This window comes from Staurois parvus, unplaced genomic scaffold (assembly GCF_062004578.1).
Source record: "Staurois parvus isolate SC_StPar_1 unplaced genomic scaffold, SC_StPar_1.0 ptg000414l, whole genome shotgun sequence".
Lineage (NCBI taxonomy): Eukaryota > Metazoa > Chordata > Amphibia > Anura > Ranidae > Staurois > Staurois parvus.
The window spans coordinates 1748675-1762684 of record NW_028318210.1 but is presented as its reverse complement, the minus strand read 5'-3'; the positions used below and the strand labels follow the sequence as shown (position 1 = coordinate 1762684).

Here is a 14010-nt window from a genome sequence, read left to right as displayed (position 1 = left end):
AGCCCTTTAAATCCGAACACATATTCATGACACGGGTTCTGAGGGTAATGTAGTACAGGTAAGGCGCTCAGTGAGTTTAGCCTCTTCGCACCAGCACCTACTTATCCCTTTAAATCCAAACACATATTCATGACACGGGTTCTGAGGGTAATATAGTACAGGTAAGGGGCTCAGTGAGTTTAACCTCTTCGTACCAGCGTCTCCCAGCCCTTTAAGTTTCAGAAGCCGGGTTTTAGGGTCATGTTACCACCATGAACCACCATCACATGATCGGAAAAAGTCCCAATCAAAAGGGGAGATTGGGACCTTTCCGTGAGTAAGGGACATATGTGATGGGAGCTCGCAGGGCGTGTGCTCTCAGCACAGATGTATTTTCTACTTGCAATCAAATATGAGGCTTCTCGGCGTCAAGGCCCAGACACTGAGAGGCTGCATATTGCATGTGCTCGGTGTCAAGGGGTTAATTACCATCCCAGCCAGCCCCAGAACCTGTGTCATGAATATGTGTTTGGTTCTGAAGGGATGAGGTGACAACTCCTTTACTAGTCTCTCCAACATGTAACTTGTTTGCCTTTAGTTGCACTCTGATTGGCAGACTCTGGTCCCTCAGTCAGCTGACTAGTAACAACACCGTGCTCTCTTTGGGTGAGGTGGGATTCCTCCTCCCCAGCCCCTCTTTGTACTTTGTATTGGTTCTGACACACCATTAAAGTTTGGTTTAAAAAAAGAGCCGAGCGGTCAGCAGGTTTCATCCAGGAGGCGTCAACAATAGGCTGAAGCCGAATGTGTTACAAGCCAGTCTGCCATCCAATAAAGAAACAAAGCCGCCTTGACGGACAGCGGCGTTAGCCAATAGCGGAGAAGAGCGGCGGCAGACTGTGAGCTTCCTTCCCCCCCCTCTATTGACGAAAAGGAGACGGGTGCCGGGCGGATGGGTGCGGGCGACGGAGAGTGAGGGGAACAGGGGGGATGCTGCGGGTCAGCTTCTCGGAGCCTGTGAGTGAGGGGAGCCGGTGAAGGCCGTGGACGGGGGGAGTGGCCGGGCCAGGCTGGAAGTGTCGGTGGTACAGGGCCGTATCCTGCAAGTTGTGCTTCCCGGGGATCGGTGTACATGTGAGCTGTGGTCCCCTCATCCTCCACCTCGTCGGGCCCTCAGTGTCCATGCTGGCCTGCTCCTTGCACATTGCAGCCTATTGTTCAGCTCCTGTCATGGTGACTTCCAGTGCTGTGGATGTGTTAAGCTCCTTGTAATCCCTGGCTCAGGTCTGAGGGGTCACCTGGAAGGCCACCATTGGAGGTGACAACTTCCTGGCAGCTGCCCTCACTGGGGACTTCAGTTGGTAAACTTTTTGTGTTTCCTCCATAAATCTGTGTGCTGGGTCCTGAGGAGCGCTATGTACCGTATGTGAGGCTGTGCCATGGCGCTGGTTCTGACGCCCCTGGGTCGCGGAGTGCTCTGGGAGGTCCTCTGCCCGTAGAGGTGACTTTGCGTGTGTATCAAAAAAGACTCAGGCCACCTTCACAACCTCCATCCCTCACCCACCCATGAAGTGTAGTGCATGGGCACAGGGCACCATACACCCATTCTCCCCTATGGATCGGTTCAATGGAGCCCCTCAGATCTCTTCTCTCCCTGCCTGGCACTAGCAAAGCCCCCTTTGGAGCGACCAGAGGAGCGTCTAATGCGTCAATCTTGCCGCCCCCATTGGTTTCAGAAGACGATGAAGATCAGGATGACCGAGGGAGCACACCCACTAGACAGGAGTTCTTGGAGGAGTACGATGGTGGTGGCGGAGGGGGCACCGGGGTCCTTCAGCCTTCGTCCTCTCTGTCCAGTCAGTTGTACTGGACTGCCGTGTTTGATTACGAGGCCTCCGCTGAGGATGAGCTGACCCTGCGGTTGGGGGACATTGTCCAGGTGCTCTCCAAGGACTCGCGTGTCTCTGGCGATGAGGGCTGGTGGACGGGGAAGATTCAGGACAGAGTTGGCATCTTCCCCAGCAACTATGTGACCAGGACAGAAAGCTTCTCCAGCAAACTTCAGGGGAAGCGAGTAGAAGAGTTACCTTGCTGCCCAGCCTCTGCCCTGCAATGTAAGAGAGCCTGACATCCAATGTGTGCTTGCAGTCTTCTGTTCTTTTAGTCTGTGTATGGTGAATATGAACTCTTTATGTGGGGGTAAGGCATGATGGGATGTTCAGTCAAGATCTATACACTCAGTCCTGAAAAATACTGCTTCTAAAAACCATAGAGATTTCTATTCAGTACATTGTTTTATTTATTATTGTAGTGTGGTGTACTCTTTGATGGGACTTTCAAGTGGTTGTAAAGGCTTTTTTTTTTTTTTTTTTTTTTTTTTCCTTAAAGGATGAATTCATCTTTGGAACTTGTTACATGTTCCACCCGTATTTAGGGTGGAACATCTAACGTTTCAGCTCCCGCCTCCTCTCCCCCACCTTTGACAGTGGGCTGGGGATCTTCTCCCCACACCCGCTGTTACAATTTAAAAACACTGCAGCCATGTGAGGTCCACCCACATGACTGCGTCATTCATTCAGAGTTCTGTGAATGAATGAACTACAAGTACTGACGGCCACTGCTGCTGATGATGACTTGTAGTTCCCAGTGAACTGGAAGGGCGCTGGTGAGCGATCTCATAGTTCATTGATTCTTCCTGCAATTCAGTAACTGCCTTCCCATATGGGAGGTCTGGGCAGACATAATCCTGTGTCTACAGGAACCTGGCATTGCACCCATGATTTGCGGATTGTGCGTACAATGCTTTACAAGTTCCAGTGTAAAAGATATGTTCACTTTTTTATATAAAAAAATAAATAAATGCACATTTTTTTTCCTGCTAAAAGATATGCATTTTTTTTTATAGGTGAACTCATTTTAAATTAAAAAAAAAAAAAGTTATACTTGCCTGCTGTGTGCAATGGTCCCTTACCTCCTCTTATGGAGTACCCAGCCAGCTCTGTCTGCTCCTCCTTTCCTGCAAATGCTCCTACAACGAGCTGTGTGCTGAGCGGGCACCTGTGCAGGCGCACTCCTCTGCTGCGCTGCTTCCGTAAACGCATAGAGTGGCTAGGCCTTGCTTCTTCATGATTTGACTGGCAGCAGCAGGAACCTATTCTCAGTCACACCGAGTCTCCCATAAGACCAGGAAGTGAGAGGAGCAATGCCCCAGATGGGCTCAGTACTGGATCGAGACTGGACTCTAGTAAGTATTGGGGGGGGGGGACAACTCAACGGGTGAGATGCTTTTATCTTAATGCAAGTAATGCATTCAGGTAAAAAATACATTTTTAAATATTAAAGCTTGTTTGTGTTTTTTTTTTTTTTTGTAACATGTCATACTTACCTGCTCTGTGCGATGGTTTTGCACAGAGGAGCCTCAATCCTTCTCAGGTCGCCCACCGGCACTCCTGGCTTCTCCCCCTTGACCAGTCTTCCCAATAGCAAGCTGCTTGCTATGGAGACGCTGGTGTGTGTTTGCTCCTGAGCCCCGCTCCCTGCGTCCATAGGACATGTAGAGCTGTGGCTTGGCCCTGCCTTCACTCTCTCCTTTTTGGCTCAATGGCTGTGATTGACAGCAGTGGGAGCCAATTACTCCCGCTGCTGTCTCAGTCAATGAGGATAGAAAGAATAATAATATATAGTGCAGCGCTGGTGTATTAATTAAAAAAGAACATGCTAAAATGAATACAAATAAAATAGTTCATAAAGTCCTTCCACAATTAAGTGACCATAGGTGTATGAAGGTCTTCCTCCTTATAAAGGTGACTGGTATCAGATAGAAAAAATGCGCACTCACCGACCGCACATTTTAAATGCGCCTTTGTGCACTCTTATGCGGATGACCAGCCAGACATGCAGATCCTAAGGACACATGGACCATCCCTCTCAAATACTGACATCGGCCTTGGGTGCAGTACCTCCAGGTATATAGAGCCCTTTCGTTCCAAAAGATAGGCAGGCAGGGGTCCCCCTCCTGGTTCCAGGTACCCCAGAAATGGTAGATGCAGATCTGAAACCCTCCAGAAAGAGGGTCAAGAAAGAGGGAATGCCAATAGTGTAGTAGGTTCAAGAACTTTATTGGATCAACAGTAATTAGGCCAGGGTTGCATGTACCCACAAATACCGTTAGCCGTCAAGCAGACTGGTAAATATGAAATAAAACATGTACTAACCCGGCAAAGATCAAAGACCACCGGACCTCCTCGTGGTCCCAGTGGTTAGGAAGTCACACTTGCTACTGGCTCCTCCTTAGGAGGAGCCAGTAGCAAGTGTGACTTCCTAACCACTGGGACCACGAGGAGGTCCGGTGGTCTTTGATCTTTGCCGGGTTAGTACATGTTTTATTTCATATTTACCAGTCTGCTTGACGGCTAACGGTATTTGTGGGTACATGCAACCCTGGCCTAATTACTGTTGATCCAATAAAGTTCTTGAACCTACTACACTATTGGCATTCCCTCTTTCTTGACCCTCTTTCTGGAGGGTTTCAGATCTGCATCTACCATTTCTGGGGTACCTGGAACCAGGAGGGGGACCCCTGCCTGCCTATCTTTTGGAACGAAAGGGCTCTATATACCTGGAGGTACTGCACCCAAGGCCGATGTCAGTATTTGAGAGGGATGGTCCATGTGTCCTTAGGATCTGCATGTCTGGCTGGTCATCCGCATAAGAGTGCACAAAGGCGCATTTAAAATGTGCGGTCGGTGAGTGCGCATTTTTTCTATCTGATACCAGTCACCTTTATAAGGAGGAAGACCTTCATACACCTATGGTCACTTAATTGTGGAAGGACTTTATGAACTATTTTATTTGTATTCATTTTAGCATGTTCTTTTTTAATTAATACACCAGCGCTGCACTATATATTATTATTCTTGCTTAAAGGTCCAGTGATTCCTTAGAGTGTTCCAGCAGCTGAACTATGAGCGCTCGCTTTATCCTTATGCCATAATGAGGATAGAAAGACCTGGGACAGCCAAGGCTCCCATGCACTTCGCTGGATTGAGAGGGGGCTCAGGTGAGTATTAGGGGGGAGCTGCTGCACAGAGAAGGTTTTTGACCTTCAGGCATAGAATGCCTGAAAGTAAACAACCTTTCGCCTTTACAACCACTTGAACAATTTACAATAAAAAGTAGTTTCTAAGTTATTTTTAATTAGAGACCTAGTTGTAGGGGAAAAAGTAATGTTAAAAAATAATAAAGTTCACCTTGACTGCAAATAGGATTCACAACCTAATGTAACCAGTCAGATCCTCAGCCTCCAATACTTCTGGTTATGTTGATGTCTGCTTCTTCCTGCTGCGTGCTGTGGTTCCACCTGCAAGCAGCTGCATCTCTAGTCCCTGCAGAGCTACACTAGAGATGTAGTAGCCAAGAATGTGGAGTCAAACCATATAGTGTGGAGATGCATTGATCTGACACACCCAAAAATATTTCCTGCTGAAGGTCTTCGTGGTGCAAAAGAGCAAAGACTGGCTGCAGTGGGGGCAGCACTAGAGATATTATATCTCTGCTTGTATGATGTGGGTTTTTTTTTCCCCCCCACAGGGCCCTTGCATACTGGCATGCCTATTTTGTTCTGTGGAGTTTTGTACTTGTGCAGATCTTTACATGTGTACAGCTTAAATGAACAATATGAATGGCCAATGCCAGGTCTGAAATTTAAACAAATATTGTGCAATCAGCTGTGTCGTTAGAATGACTGAAGCCTGAAATCATTCTGCACATGTGCTGCCACCGCTGACAAACTATCGATGTGTACATTTTACTGTCAATGAGTTGTTCACGCTTTGCAGGAAGGAACTCGGCCTTCAGTTATTCCAAATGTGTGAAAGCTGAAGTCTTTCTCTGTCTGCACCACCGCTGTGTGAATAACTCATTAATATAGTGTGGGGCAGCACAGTGGCTAAATGGTTAGCACTTCCGCCTGGCATTACTAGGGTCCTTGGTTTGAATCCCAGCCATGGCATCACCTGCCTGGAGTTTGCATGTTCTACCTGTGCCTGCGTGGGTTTCCTTCGGGTACTCTGGTTTCCTCCCACACTCCAAAGATATGCTGGTAGGTTAATTGAATCCTATCTAAATTGGCCCTAGTATTGATATGTATGAATGTGAGAGAGGAACCTTAGATTGTATGCTCCTTGAGGGTTATGGACTGCTGTGAATGTACAATATATATATGTATGTAAAGTGCTGTGTAACTTGATGGCACTATAGAAGTACCTGTAATAAATAAAAATAAAAAAATAGAGAGATGTAAATAATGTTTAGGTGCCAGTAGTGCATGCACAAAATGCATGAACCCTCTCCGTTTGTATGGATATAAGCTTGTGTATGAGTTGAGATGCAGAGTGGACAACTTTCCATGCAGAATCCTGCTGGCAGCAATAGTATACAGCCATGTTCATGAGGCCTAGTCCACTATGGAGAGTAGTTACTTTTTAGAATTGCTGTGTCGCCTTTCTTACCAAATGTTGAGATATGATTTAATCATCGTGGGGGTGGGGGGGGGGGGGAGTTGTCCTCTTTACCATGGCTGATTTGTTTGCTTGCAGGCTTGCATTATCAGCAGCAGTAAAGTAAAGCCATTGTATTGCAGTGTAAAGCAGAGAGTAGAACCTGCGCATGTTATAAGCCCATACTTAAAAAGTTTTGCTTTTTTTATGGTTCTACTTAGGTTTAGGTTGTACTTACCTGCTGTGTGCAATAGTTTTGCACAAAGCAGCCCTGATTCATCTAATTTTGTGTCCCCCTCGCTGGTGGTTCTGGCTTCTCCCCCCAGCTGAGTGCCCCTATTAGCAAGCCTCTTGCTATGGATCCACTCAAGCAGGCTTGCTCCCTAGCCGCGGTCCAGTGAATGGACGTCCATTCACCCACAAAGCATGGCTCAGCCCCGCCCCCTGTTCTCTCCTCATTGGCTCACTGGCTGTGGTTGACAGCAACAGGAGCCAATGAGGAGAGAGACTTCAAGGAGAGCTGTGACTCTTATGCACTTCGCTGGAGCGAGATGGGGCTCAGTTAAGTATAAAGAGGTTCTGAGGGGGGCAGCAGCCATAAGAATTTTTTTAATTTTTTTTTTTTTTTTACCTTCTGCCTTTTAGAATCACTTTAATCATCTGGTGCACTTGCAGGGTCTGCATCTCTTTAAAAGTGATTAGCTCTTTGGTAGTATCTCACCAAAAATTATATTTTTGATGCTTGCGATGCCTAAAATATATGATTTGTATGTGGTGCAGACTTCTGCAAAAAAACAGTGTGGCAATCACAGAAGCAGGGAAAGACATTTGTGGGGGTGTTCTGTACACCAGTGGTGTATAGAAGGGCTCCAGGTAGCCATATTGCATTGCGCTTTAAAGAAAATTGCAGCGCTGCAGAATGAAAGGGAAAGTCATTTTAATAGCATTCAATTACAGTGTGGTTTGTATTGTATATCAGAGAGAGCGATAGAGCTATATGTATACACACACACACACACACACACACTCACTCTTTAAGCTGTCCGTTCACTCTTTAAAATTCGGTCAGACTGGCCACATTTTGATCAGTGCCATCCAAGTGACTAGGGCCGTAAACTGCATGCAGTGTGCATGGTTCTGGCGTGGTGGGTTGTCCTTTTTTAGGGTTTAAACAGGTGGTGCAGAAGCAACATATCGCCTCCTGATTGCCTGCTTAACCTCCCTGGCGGTATGATTATTTCAGATTTTTGGTGCTGAAAGCGGTACCATTTTTTTGCATGGAAATATGTATTTTTTTTATTGTAGGCTGTAATTTTTAGGAAAAACTCACTGAAATCTGTCCGAACAACAGTCTAGTAAACATCCCGGGTATGATAAAATTTGAAACACAAAATCATAAATTATAATTTAATAAATAATCATAAAATAATAAAAAATTTAATTCAATAATATAATCAAACCAAAAACACTGAAATGTGAAATATAGCGCCAAGTTCGCACATTGCTGAGCTCAGTCGCAAAATCGTTTTCAGTGTCTGATGACGAATTTCCCCCACGAATCATTATCACTCAATTCTGCAAGTGGTTCTGATTTACTATTGCTGTTCTCTAGCTGATCTAAACCGCTTTTGACCTAAAGGGACACTTTTTGGACGCCATGGACGTTTCTCAGTTTCCAGGCAGAAAGAACAGACAAAATGCAGGCAGGGCACAGGACAAAGCACTCGGGACAATATGTATGTGAAATTGGTTGAGACAGCAATGTTTTACTGTGTAAAATGTAAAAAAAAAAAAATGACATTTTTTAAAACTTTTAAATTTCCCGCCGGCGCCCGTACGTCCCGGCGTCACAGGGACAGGACACAGAAGCCGGCATCGGCCGGAGGAGATGGCCGGGGACACATCGTGGGAGCGCAGGGTAAGGTAAGTGAAGAACACATGCCGGAGCAGTGCCGCATGGTATTCCCGAGTGTAGCTCGGGGTTACCGCTTTTGGTACTGAAATGTTACCCCGAGCTACACTCGGGAATACCGCCAGGGAGGTTAATGCCTTCTGACAATTGATCCACCATGGATTGCTTTTCGGAGGGGTGGCAATATTAACTACATATGTGAATGACCCCTAAGGTTTTGTTGTACTAACATGTTGATCTGGCCAGCAAGTCTGTTACTCAACTTTCTTTAACCACTTGCCCTCCAGAGGATTTACCCCCCCCCCCCTTCCCGAGCAGGCCATTTTTTGTGTTATGGACAATTGCGCGGTCATGCAATGCTGCACCCATGTCCTCCCTTTTTTTTTTTTTTTCTTTTTTTTTTTTTTTTTTCCCCACGAATAGAGGTTTCTTTCAGTGGTATTCAATTGCGTGTTCATTTTTTTTTTTTTTTTTTTTTTTAATGCGCTATAAAAGAAAAATAGACTGATAATTTTGAGAAGAAAACTATATTTTTGACTTTTTGCTATTAAACATGTCCAGTAAAAAAAATTAAAATCAAATTTCGTCATAAATTTAGGCCAAAATGTATTCTGCTACATGTCTTTGCTAAAAAAAAAATCCAAATACGTGTAAATTCATTTGATTACGTGAAAGCTATAGCATTTGCAAATGGCAGTATATATACTGAGATTTTTTATCTTTTCTAGTAATGGCGGCAATCATTGACTTATAGCGGGACTGCAACAGGAATTCTTACACTGGGGGGGTAACTGACTTGATGTCATTGACATCACCAGTGACACCAATACAGTGATCAATGCTAATAAAAAGCACTGACACTGTACTAATGGCACTGGGCAGGAAGGGTTAACTATGTGCTCTGTGCGTTTCACTGTAAGCACACTGCTTTCCATGGCTCTGCTATGCAAAGCCATGCATAGCAGTGTGCAGGAGCTGAAGGGAGAGAACTGTATTTATTGTTTCAGGTACTTGTATAGCGCTGTCAATTTTATGCAGCGCTTTACATATATAAAAATGTACATTCACATCAGTCCCTAACCCTCAAGGGGTGTACAATCTAAGGTCCCTAACTTACATTCATACATACACATACTAGGGACAATTTAGACAGGATCCAATTAACCTGCCAGCATGTCATTGGAGTGTGGGAGGGAACCGGAGTACCCGGAGGAAACCCACGCAGGCACAGGGAGAACATGCAAACTCCAGGTAGGTGGTGCCGTGGCTGGGTTTCGAACCAACGACCCTAGTACTGCCAGGCGGAAGTGCTAACCATTTAGCCACTGTGCTGCCCACACAGTTCTCTCCCTCCATCGGTAATGCTTCTCGATCGCCAGGTGCCAGCGAGTAATCACCGGCCAGGACCCAGTGATTGACAGCCAAGGCCGCGAATAGCGGCGCAGGTAGGGTGCGTGTGCAGCTCGTGCGTGCCCCTTACCCAGAAATGCAGAATTACGTGTCTGTGTGTGTGTGTCTGTGTGTGTGTGTGTGTGTGTGTGTGTGTGTGTGTGTGTGTGTGTGTGTGTGCTAGTCCCATGTTGAAAAATTAAGAGGTTACAAAAGTTACCAATCTCTTGTAGGACAGAATACAACTTCGAAAGCGATGTTATGTTTTGTGATTTATTGTAATGTGTTCTTTCGTTTCCAAGCACTTTTATCTTATACAAATAGCACTCTCTCTCTCTCTGTCATTGTAAAACATGCCCAGCTGAGGCTGGCAGTCCACTGCTGTGTGCTAGAATGGTTGCGGGGGGGGGGGGGGGGGGGATTGCCTGATGTCAGGGAAAACTTTCAGTAATTGCTCATGCAGATAACCGGAAGGAGAGAGTAGCCAGGTTTCACAGTAAGTAGTGTGGATTGATGCAAGTACACACTATGGAAGAGATATACTTTGTTCATTTTTCATTTCAGAGGCTTACAACCACTTTAAACTGGAACTGTGCTCACTGCCAATCCTGCGATGCTCTGTCCCGGAGCTCCCTGCCTGGCCGCTGACATCTTCTGGTGGCCGGCTTACGGGTCTGAACGGTGACCACTGTCATTGGTCAGATGGGTATGACGTCACTCTCGCAGATGTGCGGGTGTTCTGTCAAATTCAGCATTGCCAAATTTGTACAGTGAGCTGCACCTGTGCTCCTCACTGTGCAGGGGTGATTTACATCTATATGCAGATTAGAAAAGATGAAGTATTTTACTTGTGTATACATGAATGCACATTTTCTAGCCTGTACACTTGTAAATGCGTGCTCTTTATAAAACATAACCTTTTTTTATTTAAAGTAAATAAACATAACCTGCGTGTTTTTTTTTTTTTTTTTTTTTTTCTTGGGTTCTTTTTCCTGGCATTACCCTGTGCGTAACACACACATTAATTAGTAAGGGTCGGTTCACACCACATGTATTCCATTGCTTTTTCTTTTTTTCTGCATCAAAAACACATGGATAGTAGGTTATATGGTTTCCAGTGGCATAGTTCATACCAGTGCGGTCCATTCCAATTCCAGAAAAAAAGTAGAACATGCTGCATTTTTCTTCTCCACTGAACTGTACTGGAACGTGATAAAACCCACCAGTCCTTATTTAAAGAGGAGATCCAATTGTTTTTGTGTTTATTAAAAGTCCGCAGCTACAAAAACTGTAGCTGCTGACTTTTAATAAACACACACATGCCTGTGTCAGGATCCATCAGTGTTGTCACCCGAGCCATCCCCTCTCTCCGTCTTCTCTCCCTTGCGCCGGCATTTCAATTGTGGGCACCCGGCCATCACAGGGCTGTTGCACATCCGTGAGTCATGCTCCACCTCCTTAACGATCTGGCAGTCTTCTGGGACCTGTGAAGTGTCCCAGAAGACTGCGGAGCGGAAGGAGGGGGGCCGAACATCCGGCTCAGTTTGCCGGGGTGGGTGCAAGTACCTGTCAAAACTAGGTACTCGCCCACTCACTCCCCCCCCCCCCCCCCCTGCATGTGATTATGTAATTTTAGCTGAGTGTGTTTTTCAAAAGTTGTTATACACATACATATATGAGCTCTATATATATACCAACCATGGCACTACCTGCCTGGAGTTTGCATGTTGTCGCTGTGCTGGAGTGGGTTTCCTCTGGGTACTCCGGTTTCCTCTTACACTCCAAAGACGAGCTGGTAGGTTAAATGGCTCCAGTCTAAATTGGATCTAGTATGTGTATGTATGAATGTGAGTTGGGGACCTTAAATTGTATGCTTCTTGAGGGCAGGGACTGATTTGAATGTACAATTTATGTGACGCGCTGCACAAATTAATGGTGCTATTTAAGTACCTGTAAAAAAATAAATATATTTTGAAAAATGTAAAAGGATTTCTCACAACTTGTGCAACTATTAGTCCACAGTTGGGCAGTTTACAAGTGCAAGACATTCAGCAAATAATTCTGCAGCAGAATGTGGGCATGTTTGTGACAAACATTAAAACCTGGAGGAACACTTCCAGCACAGCCTGGTTGTAATGAAGCACTGCCTGCAACAGCAAGTCCTAAAGGAACTGCAAACTGTGACAAGGAGTGCAGAGCCAACAAATCATATACCTGTCCTGCTTGGTCAGTCACAACCCTCAATGCATGGTGGTGGTCTAGGATGTACTGTTCTTTAAGGGAGAGGGAAGTGACATCACATAGTCCTTCATAAAGTTGGGTTAGATTACTATCTTATGTACAGTTCCCACGTAAGGGGGTAGAGGGTATGCTGTGTGTTCTGGGGGGCAGATCTTACTAGTGACAGGGATACTGGACAATGAGTTGTGTGTACTACAGTGTACATATTACTGCTGAAAACGGACACTGGGCTGTGTGTACTGGGTTGCATACCATGTTACTGGCATGGATACCAAGCAGTGAGCTGTGTGCACTGGTGCAGCGGCTTATGCGGCTGGCATGGAAACTGGTCAGTGAGCTGTGTGTACTGGAGTACGCATCTTACTGCTGGCATTAATACTGGATTAGTTATCTGTGGGAGGGGGCATGAAGGTCAGTGTCTGCTGCTGGCAAAAATCCTGGGTGGTGAACACTGTGTGTATGTGTACTGATGGGCAGATAATGCTACTGGCCTGGCTACTGGGTATTAAAGTGATACTAAATGGTTACATGTAATTTACAAATAAAAAAATGTTATACGTACCTGTTCCTGTGTAATGATTTTTATCCTCTTTTCGGGTTTACCACCAGTGCCCCCAATAGCAAACTGCTTGCTATGGGGGCACTGGTGTGTGCGAGCACCCGCTCGATGCGTCCATAAAACGCCTAGAGCTGTGCCTCGGCTCAGCTACCTCTCTCCTCAGTGGCAGTGATTGACCACCAATGAGGATTGGGAGACCCAAGGCTCCCCTGCACATCGCTGAATCGAAAGGGGACTTAAGTAAGTATTAGCAGGGAGCAGCACACAGAAGGTATTTTATCTATTTAATATGACGGGCGCAAGGTGGTTCTCTCGTTCTGGGAGGACGTCTATTTAGTATGACGTGCTCCCATTTTCACTGCGCATGCGCGGCTCAGGGAGCGCACAGCGCTGCGATCGGAGGTGTGCTGTGTCCCTCGGACACAGTGGATCACCGATCACGAAAAGAGCCGAAAGATGTCGGCTCGGTCATGCGATCAGCTGTGTTCATCGGCATTTCTCTTCTCTCGAGCTGTCACGCTGACAGCTCAAGAGGAGCGCCGGTAATCGGCTTTCCGCGGAGGGGACATGTACACTGATGATCAGTGTAGCCCCAGCAGTACCACCTGTCAGCGTCCGTCAGTGCCTCGTGCCAGTGACTATCAGTGCCTACCAGTGCACATCAATGCCACATATCAGTGCCCATCTGAGCTGCCTTTCAGTGCTGCCTATTAGTGCCATGTATCAGTGCTGCCTTTCAGTGCCACCTACCAGTGCCTCCTCATCAGTGTCCATCAGTGAAGCCTATCAGTGCCCATCAGTGCAGCCTCATTAGCGCACATCAGTGAAGAAGAAAAATCACTTTACAAAATTTTATAACAAAAACTAAAACATTTTTTTTTCAAAATTTTCAGTGGTTTTTGGTTTAAGAAAAATATGATTACCACCCAAATTAAAGCTCTGTCACAAAAAAATGATAAAAATTTCATATGGGTACAGTGTCGTTTGACCGCGCAATTGTCATTCAAAGTGTGACAGCGCTGAAAGCTGTAAATTGGCCTGGGCAGGAAGGGGGTGTAAGTGCCCTGTAGGCTAGTGGTTAAGCTGTGTGTATACTGCGGGTAGACCACACTGTTCCTGTGGATGCTGTGCAGTGAGCTTTGTGTATACTGGTGGGCAGATGGCATTGCTTACATGGATACTGGGTTTGTGAGCTGTGTGTGTGCCTGAGGGCTAATCACGCTGCTGGTGTCGACACTTGACAGTGGGCTGTGTGTGTACTGGGGGCAGATCACTTCCGACATGGATACCGGGCAGTGAGCTGCATTTGTAGTAGGGAGCCATGTACGCTGATCTCTTCTCCTTGACATACTGTTGGTGCAGGAAATTAGTGTTCTCTTTGTAGTTCCTGTGTGCAGAAAATTGGTAATTTTTGAAATTGTCAATGCTATGGA

At 46.0% G+C, this 14010-nt stretch overlaps 1 protein-coding gene across 1 annotated transcript in view; it reads left to right on the top strand.

Annotated features, from left to right (window-relative positions):
• The first annotated feature begins 1043 nt into the window (after positions 1-1043).
• Positions 1044-14010, top strand: part of MAP3K9 (mitogen-activated protein kinase kinase kinase 9) — a 111631-nt gene continuing 98664 nt past the window's right edge. Inside the window, exon 1 of the mRNA XM_089686841.1 lies at positions 1044-2093. Within this exon, the coding sequence (XP_089542967.1) occupies positions 1607-2093 (487 nt within the window). The 5' untranslated portion in view covers positions 1044-1606. The remainder of the gene's footprint in view (positions 2094-14010) is intronic.